We start from the raw sequence: 20,238 nt of genomic DNA, 5'->3' as shown, positions 1-20,238 counted from the left end.
TTTCAAACAAGAAGCAAACCTTTGGTGTGAACACATTTCCAGGAATTTGGCTTTTTACTTCACCTCATTTTATATCAAAGAGAGCCTACGCAGTATCTGTATGCTATTGAAGGTGTTGCCAACTGTATTCTATAAGATCTGTCTTCCTCAGGTGACATCTAAAGGTTAATCCTAAGGTTCAGGCAGAACTGCTCACAGACCCTTTTCTGACATGACTAGAATATGACTAGGTGGAACAATTTTAAAACACATGCCCAGCTTTCTCTTTTCCTAAAGTTTTTCCTCGAGTTGTACAAATCACCTGTACTTTGGAAACGCTAGAAATTAGCACAAGTACTTTGGCTGTTACAGCACTTTATCTAAACGTTGTCCACAGTCAGCAACGCGCCTTTCACCTCTCCATAACTGGATGCAAGGTAAAATAAATCTCCCCTAATGACAGTAATGTCTGGGGATGTAGTTCTGTTGTGCATGCTCTATACTCGTGACCTCTGAGATGTTAGAAAAAGATTTAAAACCGCCCTTGGTGACAACTTCTACAGGCACAAATTGAACACTACCACCACTGAAATCACGGAAAGTGCCTGAGCTTTAAGTTCACGTGTACCAGATTACACCTTGGATGTAAAACATGACTTTTATTTTTAAACAAAGCAAAAGCATTTTGCCACACAGGCATTTATCAGTGCCTAAAAGATATGGATATGATGACAGTGGAACATTACTATAAAACAGGTAAGTACAGAAGAAAAAGCTACATATTAAAGTCATTTCTGAAAGTTGTTAGATGATCTGATAGGTCTTTCATAAAACAGGAATCTTTTTCTGAAAGATTTTATATGCATTTCTCTGCAGATTATGGTGGCTATTCACACTTTACTTCAATTTTTATAGCCTCCAAGTAATACTACAGAACAGTAAATACAGTTATTATAACCTCTGTAACCGGTAGAGGGATATATTTGAAGAAAAAGGGGTTGTTTCTCCTCCCACACGCACTGAAGTAAATCAGGAGCAATTCTCCTGCAGTCAATGGGAGAGTATCTGTGAAACTGACACAAAACAAGAAAAAACAAAGCCAGAAACGTACAAGCAAAGCTTTCCTAGCACTACGGGCACAAATTGAACGTCTCCTCTGCCTTTTGGTGAGGCTGAACCATTCATGCACCTATCCCACACTTAGCTCCATCCCGTGAAAGCGAATCTCAACAGGGTCCAGACTCGCACTGAACACAATGGAGGTACATACACCAGCTCGAGCAGGCGGAGAGCCTGGCATAAAGCCCCGAGAATGAATGAGGATTGTCAAGTGAAGTAATCATACGCGTTGGATTTAAGCACGTTGCCCCTGAAACACTGGGCGTTTCTGAGTGCTGTAACAGAAAACTAGGAAGATTAGAAAAGGATTTAGGGGGAAAAAAATAAAAGTGGTAGATGCAACCCACTATTTTCTTTACAGACACAAGGACCAGCACTCGTCCTAGGGAAAGATCATGTGGCAAAACGATGACTCTGAGTCACTAGAAAAGAGAAAATCTTTTAAAATACTCTTGGGACCAGGGACGAACTGTTAAGCGAAGAGCACTATTTTATCATTCAGCTAACGAGCCCGAGGAAGGATGATCACCGCTCGGTGCCGTTTCGCCTTGACAACTCTTTCTCCCTGAAACAAATACGCCAACTTCGGTAAACAAAGAGCAGGAGACGCATTATCCTCCCTCCCGCCTCGGGAATATTTAACGAGAAGAAAAGGAAGCCCGGGAAAGTCGCGGGAGAGGACGGGCGGATTTCGCCCTTCGGGAGAGGAAAAAGGGAGACGGGCAGAGGATGGCGACGGCGTTCCCGAGCACCCCCACACGGCCTGGGGGGGACTCCCCAGGGGAGGCACCACCAAACTTCGGGGGTCGCGGGGCGAGGAGCGGGGCCGTCCCCCCTCGCCGTGCCCCGTGGAGCCGTGCCCCGGCGCTCACTCACCAGCTGCAGCGAGCAGAGGAAGATGAGCGTGCAGCGCCCCGTGCAGCAGCCCATGGTGGCAGCCGGCGAGCCGCCGCCGCTCCTCGCTCGTCCCTCCCGCGTCGGTGCGGCCCCGGAGGCGAAGCCTGGGGGGGGGTCACCGCATCCGGACGGCGCGGCCGCGGCCCCCTCCCCTCCACCTTCCTTCCTTCCTTCTCTCCCTGCTTCTGTGCAAGGGGCGGCGGAGGGCAGCGCGGCCCCGCGGAGGAGCAGCCGGCGGCGGGGGGCTCTGCCCGGTTGCGGGGAAGGGGCAGGGGCCGGGGGTGGGCGTGTGCGGGGCGGGGAGGGAAGGAAAGGGAGGAGAGGCGGGCGGTGTGGGGGTGCCGCGGGTGGGCGTGATGGTGGGGACGGGGAGCGGCTGAGGGCGGGCGAGGGGATGAGGGGAGCTGAGGGTGTGAGGACGGGGAGTTTGGCGGCTCCAGGCGGGGACGGGGCAGCTCGGAGCGGGTCGCTTGTTGCGAGCGCCCGGGGAAAGTTCAAGAGACTCCGGCGGCTGAGGCGGGGCCCGGCACGGCCACACGGGCGGGCGCCCGCAGGAAGGGCGAGGCCGAGGCGCCGGCGTCCCGGCCCCTTCCTTCGTCCCGCGGTGCCCGGGGGTGTTGGGGGCTACTTTGGGGCCCCCCTGCCCGCCTCTGCCCCCTGTCTGGGATAGGAGCTGGTGTCCGGGTGGCTTCTTGCCCTCCTCGGTCTCATCCTGAGGCGGCGCCATTGTGCCAGGGGCTGGCGGTGCCCGGCTGAGGGGCTGGGCTCCCTGAGGGCTTCCCTCTTGGAGAGAAAGAAATCTTTTCTGAGAAGGAAAAAGAGAAAGGAATCTTTTCTGGAAATAAATCCCCTGTGCGAAGAGAGGGGTGAATAAACCACTGCTCTGCGGGGATCTGCCGTGGGCAGCTGAGGGGATTGGGGTCTGTGGAGGTACTGCAGTCCCCACATCTACCTAAACACTGTGGCCACAGACAAGTATTGTTTGTGGGGGGTAAGGTAGATTAAAAATGCCCATGCCGTCTTTTAAAAATGTTTTTACACATGGATGATGCGTTAACTACCCTGTTTTTTTTCTCTCCAATAAAGTATGGCTAAATCAAATGACTTCTTACAGGCATTAAGGCATTTACCAGAAAATGCTTTCCTACAGCCCGTTAGTAGCTGCTGTACCGTGATACACGAGCTTCTGCCAAAGAACGCTGAAGTCTGCCCAGAGAAACAAAAACTGTCTTCTGTAAGGCATTTATACAAGGTATCTGACTGCTATCTCTATGAAATATACAGTATTGTATCCATAAATTATGTATAACTTTTGAGTTATGCGTAGTGGTAGTGACAGTCAAATAATTACAAAATTACCCCAAAGTTCTATTGTGTCATACTACATTTGGAAAGCTGCTTTTTATGCATTTTAAGTAGGAAAGCATTTGTATGGTTTTATATACCAAACTGAAAGAACAAAAGAAAGATAGACAAATAAGAACCAGGTTCTGCTCACCCAGGATATGTATTTGGTTATCTATGTGAAGAGTGTAAAATAAAACCCATGTTGTGCAATATGCGAAACTTGAATAAAATAGCCTGATGGCTTTTAAGATAAAATTCTTTCCAGAGCTAAACTTTAGTAGAGTTACATGTTCTGGGAACATATATTTTGAAGGGTGAATATTTGAAGGTATACAAGTAAATTGAAAAGGTGATAGTTGCCAAAAATATATTGTGCCAGCCCAAACTGGTAACATTTATGGATAATTCAATTTCTATACAGAGGTCTTAGTCTCTCTGGACTTCTTTGAGTAGTTATTATACCAGATGTTTTTAGTTGAACACAATAATACAGAGGCTAACCGTAAGAATTGTGGGGTGGGTAAGGAACCAGGTAAAGGAAGTGACAAGATATGCTGTTGAACGGATTTTACTTGTATTCACCATATTCAGCCCTTGCTTTTGTATGTCAGTAGGATGAAGTCCATAACTCTTCCTCTCTCTCTCCCCAGGGGGAGCACTCTTCTGGGAAGCAGGTACATCTTTACCTTTCCTTTTCACAAGAAAGCAGATAGCTACTACACTAGTACTGGAAGGTGATGTTAACTCATGCCTTTGTTATGACAGAGCTGCCTGAAGACCTGGGTAAGATACGCAAGCCACTCTTCACCAATCTGTTGTTTTAGCAGCCTGGAGAACCATGTGGGTATCACTGTTTTAGAAGCAATCAGTGTTCAAACTGTCTTCCAGACTATAAGAGAAGAAAATTATAAGAAAATTTCTTTTTAAAAAGAGAGAGAGAGATAGAGAAAGCCAATAGGGGTTATTTTTGTGTAGACAGTTTAACTTGCCCATCTTCACAATTTCCAATCTCTGTGTGTTACTGAACATGAATTCCAGAGCTGATAACTTTCAGAGCATGTAAAAGTAAGTCTCAGAAATGAAATCTAAAGAGCAGGGGAAAAAAAAAAAAAAACCTTCTCCAAACCACCTGCATCCTTGCCTAACCTTGTAAAAGATGGAAATTCCCATCTTCGCTGAGAGAGATTTCACAGAGCTCTACTAATCTCTAATGTGCTGTTTGCCTGCTCTTGTTCCTGAAGAATTTTGCAATCTCTGTCACCTAGCTATCCAAAACTGATCCTGAGATAAAAAGGTCAATTTTCTAAAGCAGATTTTTCCTGAGTATAAGCTTCCACAAACAAAAAACTGTTATCTGGTCAGGGAAGCATTAATAATGTTAATTAACAAGCAAATGCTGTAGAACACAACTTCCACATGAGCACAAGTATCTAAGCTGTATATTGCTGTATAGCTGAAAGCACTAGGCATAAACAGGAGAACGTGGGTCAAAAGGAGCTTAAAAATGAAGTATGATTACAGGAAGGCATAGGATTCTAAAAACTTATAAGAGAACGCAATATAAAAGTAATATATACAAAGCAAAGAGGAAGGACTGTATTTTGTAGAATTGTCTACCCATGAAGTCAGTAGAGAAGCTGATAGTCAAACTGTAGAAACTCATTTCCAGCTTCATAATTAGAGAGCCCTAATATAGCACTGTGCATGCCAAGTAGGTTAAAAAAATGGTGTAAGCACTAAAAAGCCCTGTGGACTAGCTTAATGCCTAACAAGATATGCTGTATGGATGCAAATTTACTTTGCTTGAAAAGAAAACTTGTAGTCAAAAGCTTTATGATACGTTTATGTAGATATAGCCATACCCTGATAGAACTGTATGATTCCTTATGCTAAAACTGTAATTGTAGGCCTTCAGAGCCTTGGCTTTTAATCTCACCGTATTCAAAGCAGAAAAACAAAGTTGTTCACTTTTATAGAAAATAGCCTCACAAATATCTCTAAGAGATATTACAACTTTAGTAGAGACTTTTGTTTCCTCTACGTTTATTCCTTGATGGGTTACATCCTTCAGAATCAAATATCCAGAAATTTTTATCTTTTAAGAAGTAAATCCATTAGTAAAAGACCTCATATCGAGAGGACAAAATAAAATTCATAACATTTGACTGTCCTTTTAACTCTTTAATGATGTATACCACTCATCTAATAAGCTGTTTAATCGTCTGCCTGTGCTAGAGTTTTCCTCAACTTGCATCAAATTGGTCTGATCCTTGATGTAGACTTTAGAAGATGAATTTTGTTGTCTATGTTGGTAGGACAATAGTAACAATTGGACAACAGAACAAACACTTCCCTTATAGCCTGACTTTGCCATCTTTGATGGTGAATATTATTCAGAGGAAATTCCTGACAAAAATGAATGAGATTTTCAGAGGCCAACCCTCATCCTGGAAAGATTTATGTAATTACTTAATTTCAAACACAGAGTCGCCCTACATACTGTGCAGAGGCTAGGTAAGTACATTAGTACTTAGTAATTTAGTAAGTACTTAGGTAGGTACATTAGTTAGTAAGTCTGCAGCCTCAGAGTTAAGAATAGATTCCCATGGCCTCAGATTTCACCTTTAATTTTGGCTTATAATGCAGAAAGACTGGAAATTAGAAGCTTTGTAATTAGTTTTTAAGCTTTTCCAGAATGACGAAGGATACAGGGAGCAAAATACACCTCCATACAGCTATCAACAGGTCACACTTTCGGCAGGCATACATAGTAATAGTTAGAGAAACATTCCCCTGCGTATTCCCCAAGCAGTTTTGAAATACCTCAAGCAAACTAGAAAACCCATGAAATTTAATATACCTTTAAAGACAAATGAGTGTTTCAAGATATTATCAGTGTTTTTAGTAAATCCTATTTTCAATTTTATCCTTCTGAAGACAGATATACAATCTAATTTTTCATTTCAATGTTAACACCTGCTGCTAGGAAACTGTATTCTTCGTTAAAGCATAAGCACTTTATGGAATGGAAATCTGTGTTCATTGTGAATGATTGTTATTATCATTCCAACAATAATGTTTGAAATGATCAGGCCCGGTGAGGGGAAGCAGGGTCAGGCATAGCCTTGGGATGCTGAGGAGCTGGAGGCAAGCCCTGCTGCAGCATCACTGGGGCAGAGGCTGGCAGTCCCAGGGGGCTGCCATGAGGTCCTGGGGCCTGGGCAGGGTTGAGGGAGTCTCAGGGGTGCACAGGGATAGGCAGGGCTGGCAGTGCCTCTTGGCCATTACGGTGTGAAAGCAATTTTGAAAACAGTGCTTTAAGTACACAGGCTGACTCCCTTTAACTTATTCAGCTTTTACAGCAGTAACTGTCCAGTTAAGCTTTGGTTTTGTTTTTTCTCCTTGTTTTTTTTTTTTTTTTGGTTGGTTGGTTAGTTGGTTTGGTTGTGTGTGTATGTGTAATGCGTGCTATGACCATGTCACTATAACCAGGAACAGCCAGACTAAAATAAAGTTGAAGCAACTGTCGCTCATATTAACTACAGGAACAAAAAGCTGGTGAGTAATAAAGCATTTTTGTTGTTTGCAGGTCAATAAATGATTCATTTTGAACCATTCAGTGTAAATAAACATTGCAACAATCCTCAGTTTTGGCATGGAGAACTTGAGTGGAGGTACAGTAACAAAGCTTACTGTAAAAACACACAACCATTGAAAGATGGCTATTTACACAAAGGATAAAGGATATTTACACAATAAATGAAGTTTTTTCTACCCTCAGAGTGTTTTCTTGGTTACAAAAAGGTAAGTTTGGGTGAAGCATTTCCTTAGATGGTTGCAGAATATACACTTAAAATATTTTTACTGACGTTTCCCCAACAAAAATAAACAGAAACTTCTAATGTAACAGAGAATGTGCATTTTTTCCCCTCTGAAACCATGAGCAGCTAATCAGGTGTCCAGCTGCAGATTGTGACAACAAACATTTTCAATTATCAGTATATTCATCATTGTTTAAAAGTCTTCCAGCTTTTTCATTGTGTACATGTTGTGTGAAAAATTACACATTTTTTCCTTCAAAATGCAAAGCTGAATTTATATAATCTGAAATGGAGTCCAGAATGGGTTGCTTTCCTTTGCTTGCTGAGGCTCTTGCATTAGGTTTTTAAAAGATGGCACTGTTACCTGCTGTTATTCACAAGCAAAGGGTTTCAGATGCCTAGGGTAGTCTGAAATATGTCTGTGACACTGCACTCGTGCTCTGCTCGGCTTTTGTGACCTGGTGAATGAGATTTTGGATCTGGGCATCAGTGATAAGACCTCGCAGGTCACAGCGCAGGTCTTGCCACGGTGGAAAATATGGGCAGTATCGCCTCTTCTCAATACATTCTGAACTCCCACTGAAATCAATGGGAGTTTGGGCAAGCAGTGAACACATTACTGAGGCCTGAATAGGACTTGTAGGCTGAGATGACAGGTTGTTCCACGTGATTGTTTTAAAGTTTCTGTTGTCAGCTTTAGTAGAGGCAATATTTTTCTCTGAGTAATTCACACTCGTTTTCTGGCTATTTTCAGACATTAAATATCAGCTTTTCATAGGAAAGGCAAAACTGACTTGTCTGCTTGATGCCAAATAACAAAATTGACCTAAATTACAGTTATTATATTTGTAGTTTAAAACACATTCTTTTGTTATGTCTACGAAGCTGAAATATTTTAACTCAAGTTTTCTTTTTCCACAGTGTGAAAGGTTGCCTTTCGGATAAAGCCTGTGAACAGCATCCATTCAGGCCATGAATTTTGGTTCAGGGACTGTAAACTGAATTTTTAACCCTCTGGAGCCAGTTGTATCCCTTAAAAGAATGCCTAAGGATCTAGGTCTACATCTAATGCAAACTACACTAACTCTGTTAATTTCAGGTGAAATGCAGTGATATACACAAATGATTATGTAAAGCTGCTTTACCATTACACAAACCATGCTCATGGTAAACACCTCATGTCTTTTTCTGCAAAGCCATCATACAAGATTCTGGGAGCAATGAACTCCTGCTTATATAACTTAATTGGTGTTTTCTTTATTTTTTTATAGAAGTATTTTTTGCCATGTTAATTTTTTCCTTTCAGTATGCTTATAATATAAACAATAACATTCCAGGAAGCAATTGTCTCTCCTTTCAATTTCTCCTCAAAGAGAGCAAATTTCTGCTTGCTAAATCAACCTGGTTTACTAATTAACATCTGGATCTTATGTGTACGCTATGCACACACACAATAATTCCACAATTATATTATATTAGCTATTTAAGGGCTCATCTAATTTTACTCTATACATAATCCTTGAAAATGAGATTTGCATAAAGTAATTTAAAATAGACAGGGCAAACTAGAAGTATATAATTATGTGTCGCTCTGAAATAAATACATTTTCAGTTTTCAATTTCCATAACTGAGTTCATTGGAACATAATTTAGACTATGAATATCTGAATTAATAACAAAATGACAGTATTCTACTGTTCTGTATGTACTTGCATGGAATTTACAGACAGGGTCTCCTTTGTTATACTTACTGGATTACCTGTGGGGGGAGTAAACCTTGATAACATTGAAATGATCTTTCTCTAGGAGCTGCAGGAGAGGAGGAGGGTGAGAAGCACTCTCCATTGAAGGCTATTAAACAACTAACTTAAAAGACATTCTTGTCAAGATCTCTACCACTTACAATGTGGGAAACAGGCTCCTAACCTTGGTTCTCTAAATTTGATGCTTGTAATAACCTGAAGTCTACAACATAAATATTGTCCAAACATTCAAAGCGAACCTCTTTTTTGGACTCACCATTAGTCTGAGAGCAGCAGGAGTTCAGAATTTATGACTACATGCTAATGATTCACACATAGTGAGGTAAATACACTCACTCTTTGTTTATCAGTTTCCTTCATGTTGTAGATATATTTCTGTAACCTAGCAATTCTTCTATAGACTTAGGATTGCCAGTGGGTGAGCATGCTGTTCAGTGTCCATACATACTGGCAACACATATTACCAAGAGTAAGGATTTTATCATGTTTGCTAATGTTGGATAATCCCAACTCCAGGAGGCTAGTGACTACACTGGAAATTTTGTTTACGTGAATAAAAATAATTTGAATCTTCTCCACAATAAAGTAGAGCTGTTAAATGCATAAGAATAACAATAATAGATCAGTTGAATGCAAGCTGAATGAGTTCCAGAATCTGACAGCACAGACTCTGACTGTTAAACATAATCATCTGTACTATGTAATGATCAAGAAGGCAGTACTGATGAATTTTCAGCTTGGGTGAACAGTACTGTCTGAGAAGTTGGGTAACTAGTTACTTTAATACTAATAACAGTCACACTTTTTTGCATTTGTTTGACATTCATGAAAGTTACAAGGCTGTGCTTAAAGTTAAGTATGTTGCTGGAAATATTCACTACCACATTAAGCTCTTTACTTGCTTTAAGGAGACTCTTAAAGAAAAAGAAAAAAAATATATCTCAGTCCCAGCATTCAGTGAGGAGTATATCAGACGGTATTTTGATGATGCCTTTATGCTGGGAATTAGGAGGACTCCAGCCAACAAAGGAATGAGATTCTAGAGCACCTTTCCCAAAGAGCTATTGGGAAAAGACCATTAAGTCAATTAGTTTTGAAATGCAGTTGACAAATTAATGAAGGCAAGTGGATGACGCATAGCCACGTGCAGTACCAGGACTCTATGGGGTACCAGGAAGTCCCGTTGAGTTATAGAAAGCCATCAAAAATTCTAACATTAAGGCAGTATCACAAGGGAAGGGAAGGAGATGTGTCAGAGGCAGAAATCCATTGTGTCACCAGGGATAATTTTACACAGACTGCAGACAGCATAGCTGCCGCTAGGCATCCTGTCCTAAGTTAGGCAGTCCTCCAGGATGCTCACAAGAAAATGAAATCAACTTTAGGAAACTTACTTGAATGTTCCTGTGAACGAATAACAAATAATGGCTGACTCATACTTGAGAAAAATGGCCAGAGCGAGCAATTCAGGAGCAGTGCATAAACTCCAGTACAGCTACATAAAGAACTCACTGAATAACACCGAATAATAGGCCAGCACATAAAAATCAGACTGTTTGCAGATAAATTTCAATAGGGAAAAAGGAAAAAAAAAAAGCATGCTAAATTCCCTGAATAAATGTTTTACTGCAAATAATTTTCCCACCTCTAACGAAGAGAGTTTGCTCTAGCAGCAGACAGAATAGGGCTGTGATGATGGATGATATCTTGGTCATTTAAAGCTGTAAGGGCATTCTCTTCAATAGCTGATTTTCACCCACCGCCAAAATGAAAATTGTCGTTTTCTCTAAGTCATTTAAGATTACACGAAATGTACAGTGCAAACAGAAGCTGGGTCATGCAGGGAAGACAGGAGCAAGCCATCAGCTAAGGGGGCCTCCTTCTGAGTCCTGGGCAGCACAGGAGGGAGTGGTGCAAGCCTCCCCCATCCCTGCCCCCATCACTGCTGCAGCTGCAGCTCTGCCTAAGCCCTTAAATGTAATTCCAATTTGACAGCTTGCATGGGTGTGAATACATTTAAGTAAAAAAGAAACCCTGCCAACCTCAGTTGAATTAAACAACTGTGGCACACACTAGGCCAGACTCTCTAATGCACTGCACCAAATTCGCAGTGCTGGAGCTGTTAACTGGAGTCCCAGTTCATTTTTAATACCATAGTTAACAAAGCTATATACAGATGCAGTGACTGCTATAGATGTCAAAATGTTTAAGTGCTTTTGTCTGTGATTGCTCTTTGCAATGGATTTTCATATAATGTTTTAAAATCGCTGATATGAAATGAGGGCCATGTTTTCAATTGCATTTCTAGTGTCAGATTCTGCTGTTTAAGAACGTTTTCTGATATGTATTGGTATATTTATATAAAACTTCAAGGCAGAGACCGCGTTCTTCTAACTAATCCCTGTTTGGCTCAATTAATATCTCAGGGTTTCCATGGTAAACATAAAAACTAACCTTCAGAAAAGTTTTTGTGCTGTTTTAAATGACTTGTGATTCTGCTTTTTTACCCATTTGCCTATTTAAGGGAAAAAAAGGGGTTAAAACTTGGGAATAAATAACAATTTGTATAATGTTTCTGCCAAAGCCAATGGAACCAGAAATATCTGTGTCTGTCACTTGTTTGCTGAATCAAATATTTCAGAAGAAATGTAACAGGTTTATATTTTCAAATGTCACTATTCAATAGAAAATGTCATCTTTTCAGCAGGAACATGGAACTTAACAATATCATAATGAAACTGCAGTGAACTTCTGGATATGAATGTGACCTACCTGTGGTTCATTCTTCATTCCTCTGAAGGGTTTTGTTAGCCCCAAGGAACAGAAAGGTAATGTGAGCCAGGCTGGGGACACACAATGACTCATCACAGGCAGCTCCGCTGTTCTTTTGCTGAGGGAACCCTTGCGGTTCAAATGGTATAGTAAATACTGAGATCCGAAATAAGTGTATGATTTAAGATGAAATGTTTCTCTTATGTAAACACGTTGCCAGGTTTGATCAGCTTTTTTTTTTTTTTTTTTTTTCTAGCAGAAAAGGTATCATTAAGAAGGTGGTAAGATAGGAGCAGCTGTGTTAAAAAAAAAAAAAAATCTTTTAATTCAACAAGTTCTGCTGCATTTGGTGAGGTGCTCTGCTCGTTAGTCTTTCTTTTGGATGGGGCTTTGAAGCAAAGTACCTAAAGTCTGGATGGTAGAATTGTGCAACTGTTTTTCATGTCTGTACATCCACCTGCTCCCTGATGCCAGTAATACCATTCTTTTGATCAGGTGCATCTCTTGGAGCCAAGAAAAGGGAGGAGTCCTTGCATGTTGTGAGTATGCACTTGCAAGGAAACCAGTAACATTGCGTATACAAAAATTGTTCTGTACATATGTAAAAAAAGCTTACACTGTGTTTATTCCTTTGAAAAGAAAATTCCATGAAAAGTGTGTTTTCTTTGTTAGGTATTATCAAGAAACACATTTCCGTTGTTCAACATTGATATAAACTTCATACTCCAGCTTAAGCTTTAGATGACAATGGCTACTTTTTAATGAACACTTTTAAATTAAAGACCTCAATTGAGGTTCGGGAGATAAGGACCACTAAGAACAGAATAATAGCATCATTTTAAGGGCATTTGAGAACATTATCACATTTATACCACATCTTTATGAAAAGTGTAAGCCAAGAATAGCAGTCTTACCCTTTGTCTGCCTCTAAATACAAACTGCTGCCTTCCCAGTTGCTCCCTTCATTTGGCTGACAAAGGCATTCTCATAGCCGAACAACAGACCAATTTGAATTAATTTGGATTAAAATTAATCATTGCTATTTTTTTCTCTTGAGTTAAGTTTGAAATGAACCCATTCCCCCATTTAGTTCATTGCTTGGCAATGCAGACACTTAAGCTGGCAGCATGTGGGGAGCAAGATCCCAAGAGCAAGCATTTGGGAACAGGGAAAGGGCATGTCTGTTCTTTCTGGCAGCAGCACTATACGCTGCTTGCAGAATTGCAATGTTTAAACATCCCATCCAAACTCTGTTAGCTTATTTCTGCTTATGCTAACACAACCAAAGCAGATCAAGCTACCCCGAGTGGGAGGCTCAGACAAGGCAATCACAAACCGCACTGTTACAGTGACTGGAGAGTTCATTAGTAGTGAGGTCTCAAGTAGTAAATTGGCAGTTTAAAAGCCAATCGTGGTGCAATCAGTCGTGCAGCTTTTGTGAAGAGGTGTGGAGACCAAGTCCCAATTTGTGCTGCAGCTGGTTAGCGCTGCGCGGCTGACACAAAGCAGCTCTAAAGCTGGGGCATCCAATTAATGCAGAGAACCTGCATAGCGTGTCTTATGCCACTGCTCTCCTGGCAGCTGGTACTTGTCTCCTGCAGTCAGATCATGCCTATCTGTGACTGTCTTAACTGTCCCAGGGGCCCTTATTTGTTGGTACAATCCCGAGTCAGTATATCTCATTTAAAATTGCCATAAGAACAGAGTTAGAGGGCGCGCACGCATCTCCAGGCTGCTCCTCTGAGCGGGCTCTGCAGTTTGGCTGCTTGATATTTCTTGTTTCACAAATATGCCCACTAACAAAGGAAACTAAGATAAATACTTTTCAGTGAAAGAAAATGATCCTCTTTATTGTTTACTTGTACTGGAGCACTTGCTAAGTGATACCTTAAAACATGTATCTGATGGAAATGAGAAATGGTTTATGATTTGGAACATACAAAGCACTTGATAGCTATCTGAGCATGTCACAGTGCACGAAAACTTCACTTCCTAGGGCTCTCTGGGCAGGACAAGCCACATAGCTTGTTACAGAGGCATTTAAAGCACACAATTATGCTGTTTTCCATGAACATACAATACCTATCACATGATAAAAAAGTCACCCCAGTTATGTGAGAGATGCTTTTTCAGTCAAGAGGATGGGAACTGCGTGATTGGCATTCCTCATGTGATCACTCATGGGATGAGATGTGCATTCACCTCAGACAGCGCCCTGGTGGGAAGCCCATCATATTGATGAGAGCAACACTGCTGTGGTGACGTGAGGGAAGGGTCACGGCTGCAAGAGGCTGCAGCCTCTGGGATTCACTGGTGGACTCCCAGGACGGTGCACTGACCTGCAGCCTGCTCACACCGATGGGTTTTCAGGAAAGGGAGGAGGCTTGAGGCTGGGAAACTGTTCTCACTGCTTCTGCAGCTGTGGGTGGCCAGCCCCAGGGAATAGTAAGAATTTATAACACAGAATGCCTTTATTGCTTTAATTACCCTTGCATTCATTTAGGTCCCTGATGTTGAGAGAAGGATATTTCTTGCACCTGGCAGCAACTAAACGCTCTGACCTGGAGATCACGAGGATGCAGCACGTCACCAATCTGAAGAGCTGAGCAGCAGTCTTTACACTTGAAAATCATATTATTGAACTCACATTCTGTCAAAAGGGTTTACAAGAGGTGTGTTCTGTATTTTGCTCATACTGCTGGTGATGCTGAGTTCATGAAATACACAGAAAGTTCAAGGTGCTCTTGCAGAAATCAACATGCTGCAGGGAACAATGAAACTGAAAAACTCCTCTTTATCCCCTCTTCCAGGCTTAGAACCAACTTCTATACTAAAAAAGAAGAAATGTGCAGTTCTCTTTGCTCATACAAATTTTGGTCATATCTGTGCACACAAGAAGACTTGGAAAATATTCCAAACTTTTAACTCTTGATTTCCTGAAATCTGTATTTGCAGAAAAACAAACGAACAAACAAACAAACAAACCATTTTTTAAGGCTATGGACCCATATTTCTCCAGAAATTCTTTATATTTAAAATTTACTAGTGGCTTTATGTAGTATTCTTTTTACATGTTTCTATTCCTTCAGCTTTCCTACTCATCTGTCAGAAACAATTAAATCACCGGATTTTTCATTGTTTGAAATAACTGGTTGCATTACCATCTGGAAACAATACATTTTAAGTGCGTAATCACGGGTGTTTGAAATCCCAGGAACCCAACTTTATATGCACAGGACTAGGAGGCAGCATGCTCAAAAATGTATTGTCAGCTGCGTGATATACAGCTAGGAGGAAACGAAGAATGATTCCCAGCCTCTTCTCTACTGTCTTCTCTCCGCAGGCCTCGGAGAGCTAAGGTCAGGTTTGCCTGCAGAGCAAATGAGAACATTTTAGATTGCTCTTATTTGTGTCGAGTTTTAATGATTGCAGCGGGCCAAGGGACACCAGCTGAGCTGTGGCCTGTCAACTCCTCATCCTTCTTAGAGTTCAATTCCAGTATGAGGCTGGACAATCAACTTTGTGATCGTTTCCAGGAAGCGTAAAGAAACGAAGCACATTACCTGGTAGGACTGCTGAGGATAGCCGTTCACTGCATATAAGCTCACAGTGGAAAATGCTTTGAGACTCTGAAACAGAAGCTGAATTTCTACAAAACCACAACTCAAAGATATAACAGTCAACTGGTCCTTATTTATACACAAGGGGAGAGGGAAAATTCACAGCCTTAGGCGCTTCTCAAGATAGCAGCTGTCTCCATGCCATCTAACTGCCAAAGCTTTTCACCTGACTGATCTGATAGCACGGTGGACTGCTGTTCAAACTAATAACCAACTCTTTGAGAACCCTCTCCTAGCAGACAGTGTGCTGTGTTTGTGGTCTCTGTAGGAGACTGTAGTCAGGTAAGAACCATGGGAAGAAAAGAACCCCAGGAAGTGGATTGGATACTCTACAAAGTGGTTGATGGCAAAATTTTAAAAAGAAAAAAGAAAAAAAGGGGTTGTTCATTCTGCAAACCAGACGTCTGCAACCACAGTGGACCGAGCCCTCAGCTGGATGTGCAGCCTGACCTGACCGTACAGCCAGTCCCCCATTTAAGAAGTATCAGGAAGAGAAAGTTGTCATTTGTTGTGTGCATTACAGTTGTGTGTTACAAAGCTCCCAGGCAGTTTCAACACACGGTGTGCTAGGTAGTGACCATACATATATCTAAAAACACTTTTTGCCTCAAACTTTTTTTCTGTCTTACAAGCATGCTAAAATACTGATAAATATCAGCACCCTTAGCAAGCTTACCTCTTAAAGGGTTGCACTTTTCTGGAGGTATCATAGAAGAAAAGACTCTTAGGGTGGATCTAATTGAGAATAACAAAATGGCCTAATGGGTTTTAGCCAGAGAAGGTTTCTGCCACTTCTTCACACAGACAAGAAGCAGTGAATAAAGGAGGAAAAAGGTATTTTGTCAATTGGTAACCACTGAAACTCCACATGCACAAATGTCCCTGCGTGGCCAGAATATACATTTCAGAGATTCCAAATCCTCTTTTTCTGTGTTTGGAGCTTTGCAAACCCCATTTAAGCTTTTGGAGTCCCTCTCCTATGTGGTTGAGAGTTGACATACTAGCCTTTCTACTCCTAGATATGAAAAGGAATAAATCAGACCTTGATAGGTGCATCCTACTATCAGATTTTTTAACAGATTCAGTACTAATTGGCTGAGGAGAAACGCTCAAACCTCTGACCTGCATACCAGTAAATACCTGCTTGATTAAAAGTGCTTTTCCTTAATCAACAAGTTAAAATCCACATGACCAAGTTTACATCTGTGAAATTTATTTCTCCATTGCCAAATCAGTGTGTTTCAGGACAATAAGTCATGTCTCTTCTGTGCATTTTTTGTAATGCAGATATCATTTTTATTTGAATGACAGTATGAAATGCACTTGCAAAAATCAATACATCAAATTTCCTAAAACCCACAAGTGGAATAGCACTTCGCACAGGTAACCCCCCCACACCTAAGTTCTGCACTACCAGCAGCCATGTACAGACGTGTAAAACTTGACAGAGGGAGGACAGCTTACTGAAGAATAGCATGAGTGACAAGAAGACCTTGACATAGCTAATGGAAAGGCACTAAAATATAGCATCAAAAAAAAGACAATGTAGTTCAAACCATCTTACAATAAGAAATTCCTGTTCCAACTGAAAAGAGCACAGCACAGTCCCAAGCATCTCATGGAAGGACTAACTGGTTGTATGCTCCTGTGCATTGAGGAAGAGCATTTCCAACTCCTCAAGACTCAGCATGTTGTGTCGTATGAAAACTGGTGCCCTGCACTGCACAAAGCCTAGTGAAAATGCTGCTAAAAGTTGTATACAATTCCAAATGTTTTAAAACATTTTTAAATATATGTCGTACATTTTCTTAAATAAAGAAACTTCAAAGAAAATGAGGCGTTTCTGATGTAGGAAAGATGGTCAAACTGAATGAATGTGTTTCCTTTCCTCTTTTGAATAAAATAAATGGCATTTATTGGCTTGTGATATACTGACTGAGACACACACAGGAAAGAATGTGATTAAATAGCTTTTCATTTGGTGCATTGTTTGTGTATTCAGCCCTGATGATAATGTTCCCAAAGACAATCAATCATTGATTTTAATTTACTTTATTGTGTTAAAGAAAAGAGTGAATTAAATGTAGAATTTGTTTAGCCTTTCTTTTGCATTCTGTAATAATCCAGATGGAGCGTATACATTTTCTATTTAGTGGCACTAGCATGATTAAGAAATAAGACTTAATGAGCAGTGCATTTTTAGGGCTCATTAGTAAAAGCTGTAGATAGAAAAGATCTTATCGGTCACCAAGTTTCTCTCTTCGCTGTGTTTGAGGGTTTACTATATAGTCAATAATGATGCATTATTATTCATTTATATAGAATTGCTTGTGCAAGAGGAACCTTAACTGAGGGGCTTTACTAACTTTAAACTCGGTGAGATCTTTCTATCCCTAACTGGCTTACAGTCTAAGTCCATGTGCATGACACAGACTGGGTCTGCTGCAGATGGATGAAGAGAGATGACAGTCAAGGGAACCAAAGCAGGAATAACTCAGGGAAAAAGTAGGTTTGACAGAAGGAAGAAATACACTTGATGGAGGAAAAAACATAATGCTGCAACAAGAAATAGGAGACTTGCTTAAAAACAAAGCAATATACAACAGAAGGCACACAGAGAAGAGCAAAGGGTCTGGGGAAGGAATCGTAGTGACTCAGCTGGGTTATTAATTTGTTGCAATGCAAGGATGATAAATTACACCCAGCTTTAGACTTGAATGTTGCATAGCTAGAAACAGACAACTGCAGTTGTGGTACAGGTAGAGGCATTTCCCAGGACTGCATTTTGGAAAAAACAAACAAACAAACAAAAAAATCTAATAGGTGTTTTATGTCTCTTAAAAATAGTTCTCAATACACTAGATAAAGGGGGATATTCCAGAAACCCCCCATATATAACTTCATTTCAAAGGGCAATAAATAATCTCTGTGGCTACCCCATCTCTCTTCTCTCCTTAAGGCAAAAAAGTCACAGCCAGAAACATCGTGCAGTAGCATAATAATATATAGTGACGGGCAATACAAAACAGACAAGCAGCAGCAAGGAAAGGCTGTAAATTGCACCTAGGCTGCAACATGTTTTTGTTTTTAATGATTAAATGAATTCACGTTACCTGTTTTATGTATCTCCACCTTTACCCCGTAGCATACACACTGTCAAGCTCTTAAAGTGTCCATCACTTTGGTCCTTTTAAACTTGGTGTTATCCTGTTTTATAGAGACAGTCTTGAATAATGTTGATGGATAACAATGATAGTATCACTTTTTATAGCAATGAAAATGGAGCATTCAAATTAGAAAGGCAATTTTTATATCCCATATAGCTTTGCATTTACCTACAAGTACTCTTTGCTTGATGTATTTCAATGAACTTGATCCTACTGCCTCCTCTTAAATACAAATAAACCTACTTCGTTCTACAGTTGATATTTTTTATAGTGCTTCCCTGTGGCACATTTACCAGGGGTATCAGCGTTAAGAATGGTTTGCCTCTGGCAACTACACCTGGAAACAAGGCTGCCTGCAAGCCTGGAGCCACAGGACTGCAGCGCTGAGGGTGCATATCGGTGACTGCACAACTCTAAAAGGGTGTCTAAAATGACTTCCCATGTCAGTTGTGTATGCTAAAACTGCAAGTTTAAAAGCTGTATGAAATTATTTTCCTATTCGGGAAGAAGACAGGTAGCTGCTTCACAGGCAGACTTGAACTTCCACCAGAAATTCATGCCTGGAGTTACATTTTTAGTCAAAAACCCATAGAACTTCAGCCACACTGCAAAGTCTGCCATCAGCAGAAGTTGATAAATCAGCCAGTTTGGATTTATAACAGGAGCAGAACCACACAGGGTCACACTCCTGTCTCTTGTGGAGCCCAGGGCACCCTTAGGGGACCCCAAATTGGTGACACGTCAGCATGTATGGCCAGGCGAGGGACACTGCCTGCGGCACGAGCTCTGCAGCTCCCCTGCCACTTCTGCTGGGAAGAGGCAGGCACACCTTCTGCCTTGATGGGTGCATCCCTTCCTAAAGGTTTCTTTTAATGGATCCACATTATAGCATCCTAATCCATTGCAGATTGCATGGGGAGCCAGTAAAAAATAAATAAATTAAATAAATAAATAAATAAATAAATAAATAAAAGTAATAATTAAAAAAAAAAAAAGCAATTCCTAAACATGTGGGAAGGAGACGGAAATACAGCCAGCAGGTCTTCAAGCCTAGAAATGCTGGGCATGGGCATGGCAGGGGACAGGTCATGGTACGCGCTAGCAGTTGTTACACCCTGTCTCCTGAAATCACTAAACCCCAAATTAATAAACTTTCCGTAGTTTACTATAGTAATAACAAGGGGCCCCATTCCCATATCAGAGGTCTATGATGCTAGATGATACACAAGCACATTTAGTTCAAAGTTGTGAAGACTTGTGTGGGCAAACAAGGGGGAATATCTTCACTTACAGCTCTTCAGATTTGCCAAGCCCTGTTCTGGTAGAAACTGAGGCAGCGTGAGGGAGTAACCAAACAATATTTCCTGGCAAAAATGAGTAGCGTCTCTAATAAAGAATACCAACATGAAATAGGAAAACAAGCCTGTATTCATTAAATTAATGCAGTGATCTAAATCCCATGAATTTAAATGTTCAAAACACTTTTGTATGAACCCTGGAAAATCTTGTTTATATAGATCATTAACAGATTAACAATTTTAATCTTTGCTTAATTAGATTCTTAACTTCTCCCCACTGCAAACCATTTTTAGTCTCAGGAAAATGATTTTCTATACAGCATTCTCAATTCCTCTTTTTTTTTTTTCTTCTTTTCTTTTAGTAGTTTTCAACAGCTTCCTTAAAAGCTTGTTATTTACTTATTCAATTCCCTTTCCCCTTTGCACATGATGCATCTTGAGTAATGGTTCACTGT

General features: G+C 40.9%; 1 protein-coding gene and 1 long non-coding RNA gene across 7 annotated transcripts in view; one reads left to right on the top strand and one right to left on the bottom strand.

Moving 5' to 3' along the window:
• The window catches only part of NKAIN3 (sodium/potassium transporting ATPase interacting 3), a 370,144-nt gene extending 367,868 nt beyond the window's left edge, over positions 1-2,276 (bottom strand). For 4 of the 5 annotated variants that reach the window (XM_040545729.1, XM_040545732.1, XM_040545733.1 and 1 more), the window contains exon 1: positions 1,975-2,268. In XM_040545729.1, the coding sequence (XP_040401663.1) occupies positions 1,975-2,028 (54 nt within the window). In that variant the 5' untranslated portion in view covers positions 2,029-2,268. Of the gene's footprint in view, positions 1-1,974 lie in introns of all 5 variants that reach the window. The other variant, XM_040545728.1, reaches the window with a different exon arrangement.
• Positions 927-15,664, top strand: LOC121064371. 2 transcript variants are annotated; one of them, XR_005816478.1, is made up of 9 exons: positions 927-1,686; positions 3,110-3,247; positions 3,993-4,125; positions 6,932-7,146; positions 8,085-8,262; positions 8,970-9,248; positions 11,631-11,754; positions 12,194-12,237; positions 14,202-15,664. It is a non-coding gene; the product is annotated as an uncharacterized LOC121064371 (long non-coding RNA). The 2 variants fall into 2 exon arrangements; XR_005816479.1 differs by lacking the exon at positions 12,194-12,237.
• Positions 15,665-20,238: the final 4,574 nt, after the last annotated feature.

This window comes from Cygnus olor, chromosome 2, assembly GCF_009769625.2.
Source record: "Cygnus olor isolate bCygOlo1 chromosome 2, bCygOlo1.pri.v2, whole genome shotgun sequence".
Taxonomy (NCBI): Eukaryota; Metazoa; Chordata; class Aves; order Anseriformes; family Anatidae; genus Cygnus; species Cygnus olor.
Note: the sequence above shows the minus strand (reverse complement) of the source record. Positions and strands in the feature narration are given on the sequence as shown.